At 41.7% G+C, this 18,153-nt stretch overlaps 1 protein-coding gene across 3 annotated transcripts in view; it reads right to left on the reverse strand.

Annotated features, from left to right (window-relative positions):
* The window catches only part of EPHA6 (EPH receptor A6), a 714,887-nt gene that overhangs the window by 150,192 nt on the left and 546,542 nt on the right, over positions 1-18,153 (reverse strand). For all 3 annotated transcript variants that reach the window (XM_069945438.1, XM_069945437.1, XM_069945439.1), the window contains 2 exons: positions 9,553-9,623; positions 4,021-4,146 (listed from right to left, as the gene is read on the reverse strand). In XM_069945438.1, coding sequence (XP_069801539.1) covers positions 4,021-4,146; positions 9,553-9,623 — 197 coding nt within the window. The remainder of the gene's footprint in view (positions 1-4,020; positions 4,147-9,552; positions 9,624-18,153) is intronic.

Raw genomic sequence — 18,153 nt, forward strand, 5'->3', positions numbered from 1 at the left:
AGGCTTTTTTGCCTAATAAAACCTATTACAGAGTTTCTTAATTAACTATTAATTTATGCCAAAAATTTTAAAATGAGAGCTGGACTAAGTTTCATAGGTTTAGATGAGAAGACAATCCTGTCACCCCTTAATAACATAAAAGTCATTACATATAACACAGAAGTCCCACAGAATTTAAAGCGGCAGAGTTCTTGGTCAGCTGTTTGTTTATACCAAGTGGAATTGATAAATAGGCGGTAATGATGCAGAATCTGCCAGGAGATGTTCTCTTTTATTTAATTTTTTATTTCCTTTGTAATTAAAATATACCAATCAAGATGTTGTTTACCCGGAATTCTTCCCTAGTGTAAACCGGTAATAACCCTGGAATCTCTCTCATAGAACAAGTACATGATACAATATTGTAAATGTATCTGAGTGACACAGAAATGGTATCCCGAGGGGCACGAGGGGCACGCCTGGCTTACTATGCTGCACTCTGTGGTGAGAACCCCAAATATCCAAGCAATATCAATAAGAACTAGATTTGCATTTCCAGGGAAATACATAGTGCTTGAAAAGAGCGCCCCTTTACCAGTGACTTCCAGAGCGCCCCTTTACCAGTGACTTCCAGAGCGCCCCTTTACCAGTGACTTCCTTTTAAGAGAAACTTTAATCCTGGGTGCCATCTCTTTAACAGCGACTTGGGTCGTATCCCTTTAAGAGCAACTTGGCTCCTGTTCCTTTAAGAGCGACATGGGTTCCTTTAGGAGTGACCTGGGTCGCTTTAAGAGCGACCTGGGTCCCATCGCTCTTAAAGGGACCCAGGTCGCTCTTAAAGGGACCAAGGTCGCTCTTAAAGGGACCCAGGTCGCTCTTAAAGGGACCAAAGTCGCTCTTAAAGGGACCCAGGTCACTCTAAAAAGGGACCCAGGTCGTTCTTAAAGGGACCCAGGTCGCTGTTAAAGAGACCGATTTTGCTCTTAAAGGGACCCATTTCGATCTTAAAGGGACCCATTTCGCTCTTAAAGGGACCCAGGTCGCTCTTAAAGGGACCCAGGTCGCTCTTAAAGGGACCCATTTTTCTCTTAAAGGGACCCAGTTCACTCTTAAAGGGACCCAGATAGCTCTTAAAGGGACCCAGGTCGCTCTTAAAAGGACCCATTTTGCTCTTAAAAGGAACATATTTCGCTCTTAAACGGACCCAGGTTGCTCTTAAAGGGACCTAGGTCGCTCTTAAAGGGACCCATTTCGCTCTTAAAGGGACCCAGGTCGCTCTTAAAGTGACATATTTCTCTCTTGAAGGGACATATTTCACTCTTAAAAGCACCCAGATCGCTCTTAAAGAGACCCAGGTCGCTCTTAAAGGGACCCAGGTCGCTCATAATGGGACCCAGGTCGCTCTTAAAGGGACCCAAGTCGTTCTTAAAGGGACCCAGGTCGCTCTAGCGACATGGGTCTCTTTAAGAGCGACATGGGTCCCATACCTTTTGGAGTGACTTGGGTCCCTTTAAGAGCAACATGCGTCCCGCCCGTTTAAGAGCAACTTGGGTCCTGTGCCTTTAAGAGCGACTTGGATCCCTTTAAGAGCTACATGGGACCATTTAAGAGCGACTTGGGTCCCGTCCCTTTAAGAGCGACTTGGGTCCCTTCCCTTTAAGAGCGACTTGGGTCCCGTCCCTTTAAGAGCGACTTGGGTCCCTTTATGAACGACTTGGGTCCCTTTAAGAGCGACTTGGGTCCCTTTATGAACGACTTGGGTCCCTTTAAGAGTGTCATGGCTCCCGTCCCTTTAAGAGCGACTTGGGTCCCTTTAAGAGCGATCTGGGTATTTATAATGGTAAAGATCATTGCTCGGTTACCATGACAATCTTACTCATGTCAGTGAGACAAAATCGTTAAGGACCTTCCATATATTACATCTTCTATTGGCCAATAGTGGACATGTGACTGTGGATGGTGTGAGACATTGCCTGACGAGACCTTAGAGTTCCTATTGGCTGCTATATCTCAGCTATTTGCATATGTGCTGTGATTGCCTGTTAGCGGTTAGAGTTTGGCCATTATTTGCAATGGGCCATTATTTTCTATGGGAAATTCGGGGTCTTTAAACATAAATTTCTTAAAAACGACAAATTCGATCAAAACGAAAAATAGATAGCACACCACACACCGCCGAGGGCTTCGAAACGCAGTTTGAACGGAGTCTGTGTGTAAAGCGGTTCGGGCTGTATTACGCGCAGAAAAATAGCTGGAAGAAGAAGAAGAAACAGAAGAAGAAGAAGAATACAGATTACAATATAGGGATTTTCAAGCTCTATAACTATCATCATCTTAGAAGGACTTGAGCAGTGACATCCACAGAGGATCTGAGGTTACTTCTCCAAGATGATGGAACAACCTCTTTGCTGGGTTCCTTCATGCACTGTGTTCAAGTTGCCTATCTGATGGCCCGGTCACACAGAATACTGATGTGATTTAGATTTGTCTTCCCTTTATTTACTTTACATGTTGTTAACTATTTACTATTAAACTATTAAAGGGGTATTCCACTCAAACTTTTTTTTAAATAAACTTTTGATATGTTGCTGCCCATAGTGAGACTAATAATTCCTTTTATACTTGTTATTATCTATTCAGTCTCTGTCTCCCTGTACTGAGCTGCTGCTTTCTGCTAAAAACACAAAAATCTGTGTGTGAGCCTTTCTCTCCCCCTCCCTTCTGAGACAGCTGATGTAAACAAGTCTGTGGCTTTCTTTATCCGCAACACTGTAGCTTTTTTGTAATGTTGGGAGGGTTATTCTGAGTTGCTAATGATCTCACTGTGATTAATCCTCCTGGCATTACAGAGTTGCTACAATGTTGCAATAAAGCGGAGGGGGGAGGACAGGGAGATGGAGAGAGCAGCTCACACACATGTTTTTGCGTTTTCAGCAGAAAGCAGCAGCTGAGAACTGGGGAAAGGAGACTAAATAGATAATAACAAGTATGGAAGGAATTGTGAGTCTCACCATCAGCAGCAACATATCAAAAGTTATGTTTGAGTGGAATACCCCTTTAACAATTTTATTTTCAAAAGAATTTCTGTTTGTGCCACAATTTGTGCCTCTGAGGGATGGAATTATCTAGAAACAGTCAAGATGGTATGCCCATGTATCCCCGCTCAGATCAGCATGGACCCTTTTCATTTCAGTGGCATGAACATGACCTTTAGTTACTATGTTTGGGTCATTTTCTGAGCATATACAAATTTTTGCTTATACTAAAATGCAAGGGTTGCAGCACCAGGGACCGTGCCACATTGTGAGAACAGTATAGAGCGCTGTGTGAGAACATTTCCTGTACCAGTGGATGCTGCCGCAGACTGCCTTGGTCAATTACGAGTGAATCTGTGGTCGTCAAAGCCTGTGGACTTCATCTTTTGATTTGGCCATGGAGCAATTAAACCATGTGATTCCCAAAATACAAAGCTGGAGTGACTGCTCAGCCACAGATCTGGTATAAGAGCGAACTATGCGAGACATCAGTAGCTTCCATGTGAGTAGAGCTCGTACAGGTTTGAGCTGCTTAGTTTCAAAGTGTTGTAGGCAAGAGACTGCATAGAGTTTCAAAAAAGTTATTGTTGGTCCAAGGGACAGACTATGGAGAGCTTTGAGGTCCATTACTGCTAGAGCTAAGGAGGTCTGGAAATATGACATGAATCATATATCTGACTATTCATTACTCAAAGGAGGGAGCCTATTAAGAACAATAAAGAGAGACCACCATCTTAGTGAATTGGAACTCTGGAGAACCATTGGCCGAACTGTTCCCCTCAATGGAAAGTGTCTATGAAATATCTATGACACATGCTGCAAGTTGAAGAAATCACAGCAAAGTCCTACAGTGCGTGAATAGCTGTAAAATCCAACAACATGCCCTCTTAGAAATGACAGTTTTCAGAACTTACCTGTAACTCATTTTTAAAGCATAGCTTATATGGAATTGTTACACAGAGAACAGCGGCAGCTTCCTGAATAGAGAATGATGGTTTCGTCTCACCTGCGCCAATGACTCTTTCAATACGAATTCTGGATGGGTCTATCTCTTTTGCAAACTCATGAACGGCCAAAGAAGGATCTTCATATGTGTCTGGATCAATGTACGTTTTTGCCCCAGGGAACCTCACTGTAGGAGATAAAGTACAAACCAGTCATTATATGTTCAGCTAAAAAACATAACCTGTAAAAAAAGCAAAAAAACAAACAAACAAAACAAACAAACAAATATATAACAAGCTATAGAGCTATAGAGTACCACAATGCATAGCTATAGAACATGATACTTAGCCTTGCTGGGAGTGTATTTTTTTTACATTTATACCCTTACATTTGTATTTGTGTGTCCCTGCTTAATCTCTGCTTTAAAAAATGGGGTTTAGTGATTATTTTTTTTTTGCAACTTTGCCTGGAGATCACAATTGTAATGGCACTGATATTGGACCCCGCTTGATCTCTAGATATTGCTGGGAGAAGAAATAGAAGTTTATTTTTATATATATCTGTCTGACATATAAAAGAAAAATGTTCCCAACAGCGCCTTATTGTACTAGTCCAGTAGATGGCTTATAAGTAGATGAGGATGCACACCAGAATGTCAGCAAGCAGAATGCCGGCAAAAGGACACCCAGTAAAAAGCAAAGTCCAACAGCAACCAAATAAGTTAAAATAACTTCAAGCATCGCTGAGTGCACAGCAACATTTCGATTGTGCTGTTATGGATCCCAGCAGCACAGTATAGATTTACTCTGCAGCTCCCCGATGCTACCAGCCGCGGCAGTACCGTTTGCAGTGGTAGCTTCACTTCAGGGAAAAAGTAGTTTTATTCCAGCACATAACGCCAAGAGATGAGCGGCAACTAGTCATCTAAGTGGGAAGCCACCCGTGAATAGTCACGGCTCTGTGCCTCTCAGCGCGCTGACAGGTCTCTCTGCCTGTCAATCATCCCTGCTCTGCGCGCTGACAAACACAGAGCCGTGACTAGTCATGGGCAGCGCCCCACCCAGATAACTAGAGGCGGCTGGTAGCATCGGGAAGCTGCACAGTAGATCTATACTGTGCAGCTGGGAACCATATCAGCACAAGGGTTCTGATTGGTTGCCTTTTAAGTGAAACTAACAGCAGGTTAGAAGAAAACTCTAACCTGCTTTTCATATTTCATATAGCTGGAAACGCTGAGGATGAAGGTGCTTTTTTTGTAAACCTTCACTTTAATTAATATGCAAATCCTTTGGTTTGGCACAACAGAGATGGGACTACTGCCCGCACTGCATCATTCTACTTCACCGACCAGCCCCTTCTTTACAGTGACCAGTGCTGAAGTGACATCACTGCAGAATGCTGCCCTTATATCCAAGAGGAAGGGTGGGACCACAGGGATCGGTGCACTGTGGGCAGTAGTTCTGCTTCCGATCCACCAAACTGCCTCATCGACACACTAATTCAGGTAAATATTGACATAAAACAGCGCGGTGGATGATATTAAGAAATTACCCTTATCCTCAGCATTCTGTGCACTATGGGAACATATTAATAGATCAAAGTCTTGTGTTAGTTTTCCTTTAAAGGGATGTGGCTTAATACACGCTTACAGTAGGTGCCAAAAATGTATTAGAATTAGGGTGCAACATTCTGACTCGGTCTAAATGTCAATTAAGAATAGGACAAATTTATCAAATAGCCCGAGCTGCTGTGATCTGACACCCTCTAAGGCCGTCTAGTCTAAGGGCCCTATTACACGGAAAGATGATAGTGCAAAAAATTGTTATATCGTTCGAATTTAAGTGATAATCTTTCCGTCTGTATGCAGGCAACGATCAAACGACTACCGAAAATCTGTTCGTATGTCGCTGATTGCATCTTTTGTGCTGACCATAAAATCTAAATGTTAAAGGAGAAGTCTGGTGAAAATTTTTATTAAAGTATTTTATTGCCCTCCAAAAGTTATACAAATCACCAATATACACTTATTACAGTAAATGCTTATAAAGTTTTCCCTGCACTTACTACTGCATCAAGGGTTAACTTCCTGGATAACATGGTGATGTCACTTCCTGGATAACATGGTGATGTCACTTCCTGGATAACATGGTGATGTCACTTCCTGGATAACATGGTGATGTCACTTCCTGGATAACATGGTGATGTCACGACCCGACTCCCATAGCTGTGCGGGCTCTTGCTGCTGGAAAGGATGATGGCAGGGGGACACTGAGGGACACAGGGCACTGGAGGGACACTGAGCATCCCCCTGCCATCATCCACTCCAGCAGCCACAGCCTGCACAGCTCTGGGAGTCGGGTCGTGACATCTCCATGTTATCCAGGAAGTGACATCACCATGTTATCAAGGAAGTGACATCACCATGTTATCCAGGAAGTGACATCACCATGTTATCCAGGAAGTGACATCACCATGTTATCCAGGAAGTAAAGCCTTGATGCAACAATAAGTGCAGGTAAAAAGACACTTTATAAGCATTTCCTGTAATAAATGTATATTGAGGATTTGTATAACTTTTGGGGGACATTACAATGCTTTAATAACATTTTTTTGCCAGACTTCTCCTTTAATCATTCGCAAATTTTTTGGTGTATGTACACATCGTTTGTACCTTATACTAGGGTATACCCACAATCGTAATGCTGATCGTTACTATTAGACTATCCTTCCATGTATTATGGTGAATGATTCCAGATCATCTGCAAAAACACTTGTTTGCAATCGTTTAATTGGAGAAAACAAAAAAAAAAAAAAAAAGAACCCTAAGGTTACACTGTCTAAATAGAGAGTTTTAGTAAATCTGGGCCATTGTCCTCTACTGAATTCACATCATCTATGGACACCAGTTTCCTATGTCATGGGGCCACTGTTGCTGAATTACTGAAAATAGAATTAAAAAAAAAATGTTCTGTTGGTAGTAAAATACAATCTTATTTAGTTTCGAGCACAGAAAAGACTGTGTGTTAATAAACAGAAACAGTGGGGGAGCCAACTTGCCTCGAGAAAACGATACCAGTGTATACAGTGTTTTTTTTTAATATAACAAGCTTATTGAATGGAGAGTGTTCTCCTACATATCTGAGCGCCGGTTCACGACCTCACACTCTTTGCTTATAATAATTGTTTTAGCACACATATGGCTTGAAGATAGCTTTACTTTACATTTCCCCAGCTGCCAGCCATATCTACACATTCACAATGCAGCTAAAAGATAATATACACAACAAACACTAAGGAAAAGAACGGCATGCAGATAATAATATAGCAAAGTGAGACACTGCCCTGAGGAGTTTACACCCTAGTGGTATAATAGATGATTTCCAGGCATGACAGGATGAGGAGTGCATGTATTATTATGGATGGATCAGGAGGTCAAGTGCTTCTAGAGTCGGCTGTGCATGTATGAATAATTTAAGCAGATACTTCATATACAAGGTGCATCTCCCAGGCTTTAAAATGCACCAAGAGTGTGAAGCTTGTCAAAAAAAATCTTTTATTGGAGACACAGGACAGGGAATCTTGTGAGATGATTTACTGGTAGCGTCACCATACAAGAGGTAGACTGGATGCTCTGACGTCTGTCGCCAGTATAACCCTAGAGTGGTCTGATGTGTATGTAGAATATAACACAGGCTATTCTTAAGGAGCCATTTTCTTTTAGATTAAAGGGGTACTTCAGAGATTTTTTTTAATCAATTGGTGTCAGCAAGTTATACAGATTTGTAAATAACTTAAAATAGCAGGTCTTCCAGTATCAGCTGCTGCGTGTCCTGCAGGAAGTGGTGTATTCTTTGCAGTCTGACACAGTGCTCTCTGCTGCCACCTCTGTCTGTGTCAGGAACTGTCGAGAGCAGAGAGGTTTGAGGTATGATTTGTATAATTTGTTACTGCTCTGGACAGTTCTTGACACAAACAAAGGTGGCAGTAGAGAGCACTGTTTTAGGCTGGAAAGAAAACTCCACTTCCTGTAGGTCATATAGCAGCTGTTAAGTCCTTGAAGTCTTCAGTTTTTTAAAATTAATTAGAAAACCAATTAACAAACCGGTATAACTTTCTGACCCAAGTTCTTTTGAAAATAAATAAATAAACAAACAAACAAATTAAACAATTGTCCGGAGTACCCCTTTAAAGTCATGTAGCTGGAGCTGTTTCATAACACACATCTTCAGCTGTGTAACGGCACATGGTCATGTCCACTATCCCCCACCTGCTGAAGGGTGCACTGCACTTCGGTCCGTTTGCTCTCCTGCTCTTACTTAGTGTGTTTGTCTTCTAGCATCTTGTCATCTGTACTGGGTAATCAGAGGGATTGGGCTCCCTCTAGTGGCAGGCCTACATCTGTTCACCTGTATTTATAGACTCAGCACACAAGTTCTAGCGAATTCCAGGCTGATCACCTGAGCATCTACATAGCCACAACCTCCACACCTCCGTGCTCAAATGTTGGTGTGTTTCAGTCAGCAAACCATGTCTGTGTTCTCTAGTTATCCACCACTTCCTAGCGACCTTCTATCCATTTGGATCTGATTCCCTTCATAGTTCTCTGCTCAGCTCCAGTCTGAACAACGTCCTTACATTGTATTTTGGTGTTCAACCGCAGAAGAAGAGCATCTAGTCCCGAGCTCCAGTACTCCTTCATTTCTTCAGTCGGGGGTCACTAGGGACCTTTTCATAGGGTAGCCACACGGGAGTTTCCCGCAGCGAAGCCCATCCTGCCTTGTGGCAGACTCTAGTGAAAACCAAGGTCTCCTTAATCCCTGCTTCTAGGTGAAGGTATGTTAGCACTCCTTGGTGATCCAGGGGATCCACCTTCTCATCCCTGGTCCATCCGTTACGAGCTGGTTTATTTATCAAACTGTGTAAAATAGAAAACTAGCCCTAATTATTTCCCTAGGAGACTGAAACATGACGTATGTTAAAGGGGTTATCCAAAAACATGGCCACTTTCCCCCTACTGTTGTCTCCAGTGTGGGTGGGGTTTTGAAACTCAGTTCCATTGAAGTAAATGGAGCTTAATTGCAAACCGCACCTGAACTGAAGACAACAGTAGGGGGAAAAGTGGCCATGTTTTTGTAGCGCTGGATAACCCCTTTAATACCATAAGTCATAGTCAGGAAACAATAGTATAAACCCACCTTAACCCACCTAAGAATTTTTTTTAGAATCTCTCTATTCTATAAAGGTACTCTTCTCCTGTATCTGGACTGAAGTACCATGACGGATCCAATGGATGAGCAGAATCGGGACGGGGTCTATGTTAGAAGTGGATTACTAAACAACCCCCTAACACACTTAGAGTTAATAAAGTCGACGCGTTTCATGATGACAGCAATGTAATGTAATGCAGGCAGCACAAAGAATGTTCATTAAACTTTTGTTCATCTGTAATGCCCCACTTAGCTTGAACTGAATAGACTGAATTATCTCTTCATAATCTTTTTACTTTAGATGTTTTTTTTTTTCATAACACTAAGTTAAAAAGAATTTAAAAAAAAAAGAGTCATAGAAATTAAAAGCAGAAGAAATTACTCACAGTTTCCATTTTGCAGATTTGCTCGTCTTTTCTCCTCCGATTTCATTTTAGCTTTAATATACCACTGGCACCTTGAGGGAACATAAAGCGATCATTATGAGAGATGCATTTTTTATACTTGTAACATTTGCAAAAAAAAAAAAAAAGACCCACAAAAAATAAAGCATTTTGAATCTTATGGCAGAATTCCTAGTAATATACGATGCACATACCCTCCCAGTGTTACTGAGAGAAACTGAGAAGTTTACATTTCATATAGTTTTTAGGAACATTTGCCCTAAATCCTACAATGGGATATGTTCCCACACAGTTTTTTTCCCAGTATTTTGCAACCAAAACCAGGAGTGGATTGAAAACGCAGAAAGGCTCTGTTCACACACTGTTAAAATTGAGTGAATAGCGGCCATTTAACGGCAAATGATTGTCGTTATTTTAAAACTATAACCGTTATTTTGATATAAGGCCATTATATGCCTTAAAATAATGGCCATTCACTAAATTTCAACAGTGTGAGCATAGCCTTTCTGTGTTTTCAATCCACTCCTGGTTTTGGTTGCAAAATACTGAGTGGGAACATAACCTTATACCATTCTCTCATACTAAGGCCCATTGCACACACCAGTATTTGGGTAAGTATTTTGCACCAGGAGTCAGATTAAAGCAGCGGAGTCATACTGATCTGTCCATATATTTCCTTTCTACGTTCTACTCATGTTACTCATGTTTACTGATCAGAACCAGATACTAAAATATGTTCTTTTATCTAATTTGTTTCTCTTTTCTGATTTGGGACCAAGGGTTACTAATTCTCTGTAAAGAGGTATTCCAGGAAAAAACAACTTTTCCTCTATTCAAAGGATATGGAAAAAGTAGAAGATCATGGAGGTCCGACCTCTGTACCCCCTGTCAATCTCTGTATCGGCCCTGGCTTCTGTATTATGAATAGAGCCGTGACCCGAGTCTCTATTCATTCCTATGGAGCCAGCAAAAGAGCCGAGTACAGCAGTCTTCCGGCACCTCCATAGGAATGAATACCCACGGCTCTTTTCATAATACAGAAGGCTGGGCCCAATACGGAAATCGGCAGGGGCACAGATGTCGGACCCCCCGCAATCTTCTACTTTTCCCCTATCCTGTCGCCTGCTGCCATACTGTACGCTGTCCCTGCTGTGCTGCACGAGTGTGCTGTGATGAGCTCCCCCTATTGGCTGGAAGCTATCATACCATCCCTGCTGTACAAGTGGTCCAGGAACTGCTGTGGGAGATCGTTACAGTCTCCAGACTGTACAGTATATAATAAATGTTCATTTTTTTGTTCAAAAATAAATGTGAATTCTTCTTCATAGAAAAATAAGTCATCCCCTTAAAATAAGTCTTAGTGCATCTTTGGGAACAAAAATTAATATAAGACACTGCCTTATTTTCAGGGAAACAGGGTATAAGTAACCCATACAGCGTTTACTTATATGTCCAGAAACAGTGCTGGGGGGCATATAGGGACGTATTTATAGCTGGAATAGCGTTTTTAGTGTGACTGGTTCCCTTGAGGCTAGGTTCACACTCTGTATTTGTGCGGCTGTATTGGGGGTGGTAAATCATCGGCCGAATTTTTTCGGTTCATGCGTACACTGGAAAGTATACGATATACGGCTGCACAGTGCACACTATGTATGAATCTACGGCCCGATCGTAAACGGACCCGTAAAAAATGAACAAGACCATTGTTTGCGGCTGGACATGCGGCCGTGGATTGACAGGCGGTTCGTACAGAGTACTTCAAAAATAGCCGGCAATGATGCCGAATGCCGATGCCTCTAATAGTTAATATATTAAATTAATAAAACACATTTTCTTTGTAATAAAGTCCCTTTCGTTGTTCAATAATTTAATTCTAACGAATCCATCATTGTGCAATTAAATATACTGTTAAAATAAATATATATATAAATAAATGTATATTTATATATATATATATATTTATTTCTTGACAGTATATTTATTTGCACAATGATGGATTCGTTTAAATTAAATTATTGAACAACGAAACTGATTTTATTACAACGAAAATGTGTTTTATTAATTAAATATTAATTAGTACAGGAAGCTCCATTAAGCCGTTAATTCATATTGCCGGCAATAGAGCATTCTGTATTAATCATCACTTTACTTTAATGAAAACATCAAATGTTTCTTCTAATTATGTTATGACAATAGCATTATTAGAAGAAACATTTAGAATTATATGTGCGCTCAGCTGATTGGCTGATCGGCTCAGCGCACATATAATTAGCGGGTTCGCAGCACAGTGACTTCATTGTGCTGCGGACCAGCGAAGAGGACACATCGGGGTGAGTATAGAGCTCTCCCCACCCCCTCCCCAGCAACTGCACCCATCCCAGCAAGGAAGGGGGGTCACTTAACCCCTTCCCTGCTGGGATGGGTGCAGTCTGACATCAGTCTGGCCCCCAAGGGGTTAAGGGGGATGCAATACATCCTCCCTTAACCCCTTGGGGGCCAGACTGTAAGCAGCGATCTGTAAAGATCCTGCATACTGTAAGGAGCACAACACCGCTCACAATGATGGGTGTTGTGCTCCTGTTTGTGTGTTTTTTGTGTGTTTCTCCCTTTTCGTTTTTCAGATATCGGTATCCAGTGGATTACGTCGGATTCCCTGGACTACGTCGATGACCAGCGGTTGTTTGGTGTTTTTTTTTTTAAATAAAATGGTCAATGAGGGGTGTGGGGGTGTTTTTATTTGAATAAAAAAACATTTTCACTTGTGTCTTGTCTTTATTTCTTTACTTTATAGACTTAGTAGTGGAAGCCGTCTAATAGACGGAATCCATTACTAAGTCGGGGCCTAGTGTTAGCCGGTATAAAATGGCTAACACCAACCCCCCATTATTACCCCAGTACCCAATGCCACCAGGGGTACTGGGAAGAGCCGGGTGCCAGTGGTCCCGGAGCGTCAAAATTGGTGCTCCTGGACCGGGCGGCAGCAGGCTGGTAAGAAAAATATGGCTGGGGAGGGCCTAAACCAATGGCTCTTCCCACCCTGGTGTTACCAGGCTGCTGTCGTTTGGTTTTTAACCCGGCTGGTTATAAAAATAGGGGGGACCCTATGCGTTTTTTTTTAAATAAATAATTAATTAAAAAAAAAAACGCATAGGGTCCCCCCTATTTTTATAACCAGCCGGGTTAAAAACCAAACGACAGCAGCCTGGTAACACCAGGGTGGGAAGAGCCATTGTTTTAGGCCCTCCCCAGCCTAAATCTTACCAGCCTGCTGCCGCCCGGTCCAGGAGCGCCAATATTGACGCTCCGGGACCACTGGCACCCGGCTCTTCCCAGTACCCCTGGTGGCATTGGGTACTGGGGTAATAATGGGGGGTTAGTGTTAGCCATTTTATACCGGCTAACACTAGGCCCCGACTTAGTAATGGATTCCGTCTATTAGACGGCTTCCACTACTAAGTCTATAAAGTAAAGAAATAAAGACAAGACACAAGTGGAAATTTTTTTTTATTCAAATAAAAACACCCCCACACCCCTCATTGACCATTTTATTTAAAAAAACACCAAACAACCGCTGGTCATCGACGTAGTCCACCGAATCCGACGTAATCCCCAGGATACCGATATCTGAAAAACAAAAAGGGAGAAACACACAAAAAACACACAAACAGGAGCACAATACCCATCATTGTGAGCGGTGTTGTGCACCTTACAGTATGCAGCATCTTTACAGATCGCTGCTTACAGTCTGGCCCCCAAGGGGTTAAGGGAGGATGTATTGAATCCCCCTTAACCCCTTGGGGGACAGACTGATGTCAGACTGCACCCATCCCAGCAAGGAAGGGGTTAAGTGACCCCCCTTCCTTGCTAGGAGGGGTGCAGTGCTGGGGAGGGGGTGGGGAGATCTGTATACTCACCCCGATGTTGTCTCTTCGCTGGTCCGCAGCACAATTAAGTCACTGTACTGCGGACCGGCTCTTTATATGTGCGCTCAGCCGATCAGCCAATCAGCTGAGCGCACATATAATTCTAAATGTTTCTTCTAATAATGCTATTGTGATAACATAATTAGAAGAAGCATTTGATGTTTTAATTAAAGTAAAGTGATGATTAGTACAGAATGCTCTATTGCCGGCAATATGAATTAAAGACTTACTGCAGCTTCCTGTACTAATTAATATTTAATTAATAAAACACATTTTCGTTGTAATAAAATCAGTTTCGTTGTTCAATAATTTAATTTAAACGAATCCATCATTGTGCAATTAAATATACTGTCAAAAAATAAATATATAAAAATATACATTTATTTATATATATATATTTATTTTAACAGTATATTTAATTGCAAAATGATGGATTCGTTTAAATTTAATTATTGAACAATGAAAGGGACTTTATTACAACGAAAATGTGTTTTATTTATTAAATATATTAACCATGAGAGGCATCGGCATCGGCATACTGCAGAGGATCGCAAACCCCGGTAATAGCAATTCATGTAAACTGTTTCCCTGCTTTCCCAGATGCATCCAGAGGTGTTTCCATCACTTTCTAAAGATTTTATTTGTTATTTTTAGTTGAACCAGATTTCCAAGTAAATGACCGTATGTTTTCAGCCGCATGTCTATTTTTTCCCACGGCCGTAGTTTCAGCCGCACATTTCCAGCTGCATAAAAAATACAGCCGCACACATACATAGTGTAAACATAGCCTTAAAGTGACACTTACACCCCCTTTTTGCATTATGACTTCTCTACACAGGTGTAATGGGTAAATTTAGCAGTTTTCATACCTTATTTTATATCATACGTCATGGTACTTGTTCCAGTAAAAAGTGATCACTTATCATCTGCAGATTGTGCTCTCTGGGTGGGGATTCACGACTGCAGTGCCACTTAGTGCTGCTCACATCATCAATGTAGGCCCCACCCTCTGTGACGTCATCAGTTAGGCCCGTCCCTTCAGCGACCATTGGTATAGGCCGACCTAGGGTGGGGCCTAGACCTTTAGGCCACCCATTGCAGGGGCCATTGAGGGGGCAGGGTCTAGACGGCTATGACATCAGAGAGGGGCGTGTCTACTGTGGCATTGTGTGCGCGGCTAAGTGGTGCTTCGGTCAAGAAGCCCTGCCCAGGAGGCACAATTCACAGGTGATAAAAGATCACTTTTAACTGGAACAAGTAACATGATGTATGATATAAAATAAAGTATGAAAACTACAAAATTTACTCTTTACACCTGAGTAGAGAAGTCATAATGCAAAAAAGGGGGTGACAGTGTCACTTTAAAGGTAAAGTTGGCTGAATTCCTGGCTATGGTGTACACATGAACAGGAAGTCTGTTACAGCATGTATACCTCATTGGAAATAGGGCAATGAACACGAAAAAACAAAGTTTGCATTGTAAGCAGAAAAAAAACATAAAAGACTAAAAAGTGGTAATATAACAATTTTACCAATACATTTTGATTAGAAATGAGCAACCCTCGAGCGTGGAGATGAAGGAGTTGGCTGCAGCCCTAGGCAGTCATGGAAAACATGGATACAGCCAGTGTCGGACTGGCCCACCAGAGGACCAGAGAATCCTCTGGTAGCCCCCCAGCTTTACAACATGCACAAACACTGATTTACATGTCTTTTCTAACTGTTTCTTCATTGGTGGGCCCCTAGGATCATTTCCTCTGGTGGGCCCCAGATACCCCAGTCCGACACTGGATACAGCCCATGGCCTGCGGCTATATCCATGTTCTCCGGGCAGCCTTAGTTCTGCATCCAACTCCTTCAGCCTCTGGTAATCAAATGCTGCACGCTCGAGGTTCGCTCATCTCTAATGCTGATGCGTGAAAATAGGTTTCATCACCAGAAACCCCCTTTAAGCTTCAACATAATAGGTAAATGTAAGGCAAGAATTGTGCCTTTCTGCTTGGAAACTCATTCTGTATTTTGGAATATGTTATCCTACTGACCCAAATTTCTGCATGTAGATAGGATAGCTCCTGGCATATGTACTTGTAGGTGTCATCCGACCTCCTTATAGTGGAGCTGTGACTGATGTATCTAGGCCTGCACGCAGGAACATAGTCATTTGTGGTGGGTCGGACCCCTCTGACTCGGAGGCAATAATTAACATACCCTTTACTATTTTCCTATCAAAAATTGAAGGCCCAGGTGACACAACAGGGTGCACTTTCCAAGGAATTACTACAACCTACTTGGTATATCTTTGGCATTACACCTTTCAGCATGTTATTTGCAATGGTTTTGAAATGAATTCTGTTTGCTTCTGGTGGATAATCGCTCAGTGGATAAACCAGCAGGTGCTTATCTCACTCTGCCTCTCCAATACCAATAGACTCATCACAAAACTTACGAAGCGACAGTTCATCAAATTGCTAATTCCAAAGAGTGTAGCAAAGCAGATCTGTACGGGACCGATCCCTCTTCTTCAAAGTGAAATTTGTTTTAAATTCCTTCAGTAAATGGAGTATTTATTCGCAATTTCCCTGCCTGACGTTCATTGAATGATTTTCTGTGAATGCCCCCTTATCACTGCGCTTAAATGATACTTCAAAATGAATATAGATCTTATGAGCACATGGCCGAGGATTTTACATGTGCTTCATCTACATAGAACATTACAGCTGTCAATGCTCAATAATTGTATTGAAAAATTAGGGAAAAAGTAGTGTGATCATCTACTGTAGGTCTGCAGTTACTGCAATGGTTGACTGACAAAGACAACTGCTCAATGGGACTTTAAAGGGAATGACGTATAAGGTTGGGTTCACACTGCTTTTTTTTCATACGTTTTTACAAAAAACAGAGGGAAAAATGGATGGATTTGTGAGTGGATCAAAACTGATTTTTCTTTGGTGTAAACAAAAATGGGGTTGATCACATTTTTGTTTACATTAAAAATCGTTTCAATAAGTTTTGTTTAGTTTTTTTTTTTTTTTTTACAATGATGAAAAGGTCATTCTATAGGGGTGATATTTTAATATCACCTTTCACTATTAGGGACAGTTCACACTGAATAAATTCGTCAGAATTACGCGGCGGCCTCCGCCAGCCTCAATGTTAAACGGCATGTCTACGGGAGGGCTCGCATGCCTCCGCTCTCCACTCAAAGAACTGACATGTCAAATCTTTGAACGTAGAGGGGAGGAAGCGGAGGTGCTAATTTACTAATGCTGTAGAAACCACTTTTCAGCAACATCCTCCTTAGCATTAAAGACAGAACAGGAAGTCTCAGCTATTAGGCCTAGTGGTGAGAACAAAAACTGCAAGATTTAGGATTTTATAACATTGATACTAGTACTGAAAATTGGAAAAACCATCACTAAAAAAAATCTTAAGCATAGAACTTGATTTAAACAATAGGGTATTTTATGATGACACATACCCTTTAATTTCCTTCTTAGGCCTCATTTGCATTATGTTTTGGTCTTCTGTTGGAGGGATACTATAGTCAGGAGGACTCCCATGTATACCCCTAATGCAAGGCTGCTAGGTATAAAGAGGGAATATAACACCCTGGAAGTCCCTCAACTTAAAGGCGTATTCCATCCAACAGCTAAAAACTGAAATATTCCCAAACGTTGGTTTCACTCACCAAGTCCCTCTGAGTGTTTTGAGCCATCTCCCATCTTTATAGCTGTCTCTGTTCCTAAGTTACAAGCTTTTCTTACAGCTGGTATATATCCAAGATGGCGCCAGCCAGGAAACTACATCTCCCATCATGCATTGCACCTCAGAGCCAACTGCCAAGTATCTGTCTCATCTTGTAGTATCTGCCCATCGCTGGCTCAGTCTGCTTCTGGTCTACACTGTAAAAATATCTCTGTCTATCTATCTATCTATCATAACAAGAAATATAAAGGTGCAGCACTCTGAAAACTCTGGTGGTGGTGTCTACGATATAAACCATAGTGTAAATATTCAGATAAAAGTAAAATCACCTAAGCACTCCAATTGTGTGATCAAATAAAGTTATTTATTTCTACCACATCATGGAATTAAAGTGCTGTGGTGGTCTGTCTATCTATCTATCTCCTATCTATCTATCTATCTATCTATCTATCTATCTATCTAGATGAGAGAGAGAGAAATAGAGATGAAACAGCTGTGTTCCATTTCCTCTATACTGCTCAGGAGGCTGTCACTGTTTAAAAGAAAACAGCCTAAACTAAAGGGGTAGCAACTGCATCCAACAAATAAGGGGTAGTCTCTACTATCTCAAGTAGAGATGAGCGTATTTACAATAATAAAGAGGTGCTCATCAGCCAGCTGCCTTGTAACTTACTGCCACTCCTCCCCGGGTGCTGGGAAAAGCTGGATCCAGTCTTGGGAAACTTCCTTCCAGTTTCCCAGGACTGAATCCAGCTTTGGCCAGCACCCGGGGAGGCAACACGGAGTGGCAGTCAGTTAACGGGCAACCGGATTGCAGAGATGAAGCGCTTCCCTCTGTTATTACTGTAAATTTGCCCATCTCTAATCTCAAGTAGAATGGAAGATGGGGTGGTCATAAAATGCATGTCTCTATAAAAGAATATACTGTAATAAAGAAAAATACAAAAAAAAAATG

The sequence above is a fragment of the Dendropsophus ebraccatus genome, chromosome 11, assembly GCF_027789765.1.
Source record: "Dendropsophus ebraccatus isolate aDenEbr1 chromosome 11, aDenEbr1.pat, whole genome shotgun sequence".
Taxonomy (NCBI): Eukaryota; Metazoa; Chordata; class Amphibia; order Anura; family Hylidae; genus Dendropsophus; species Dendropsophus ebraccatus.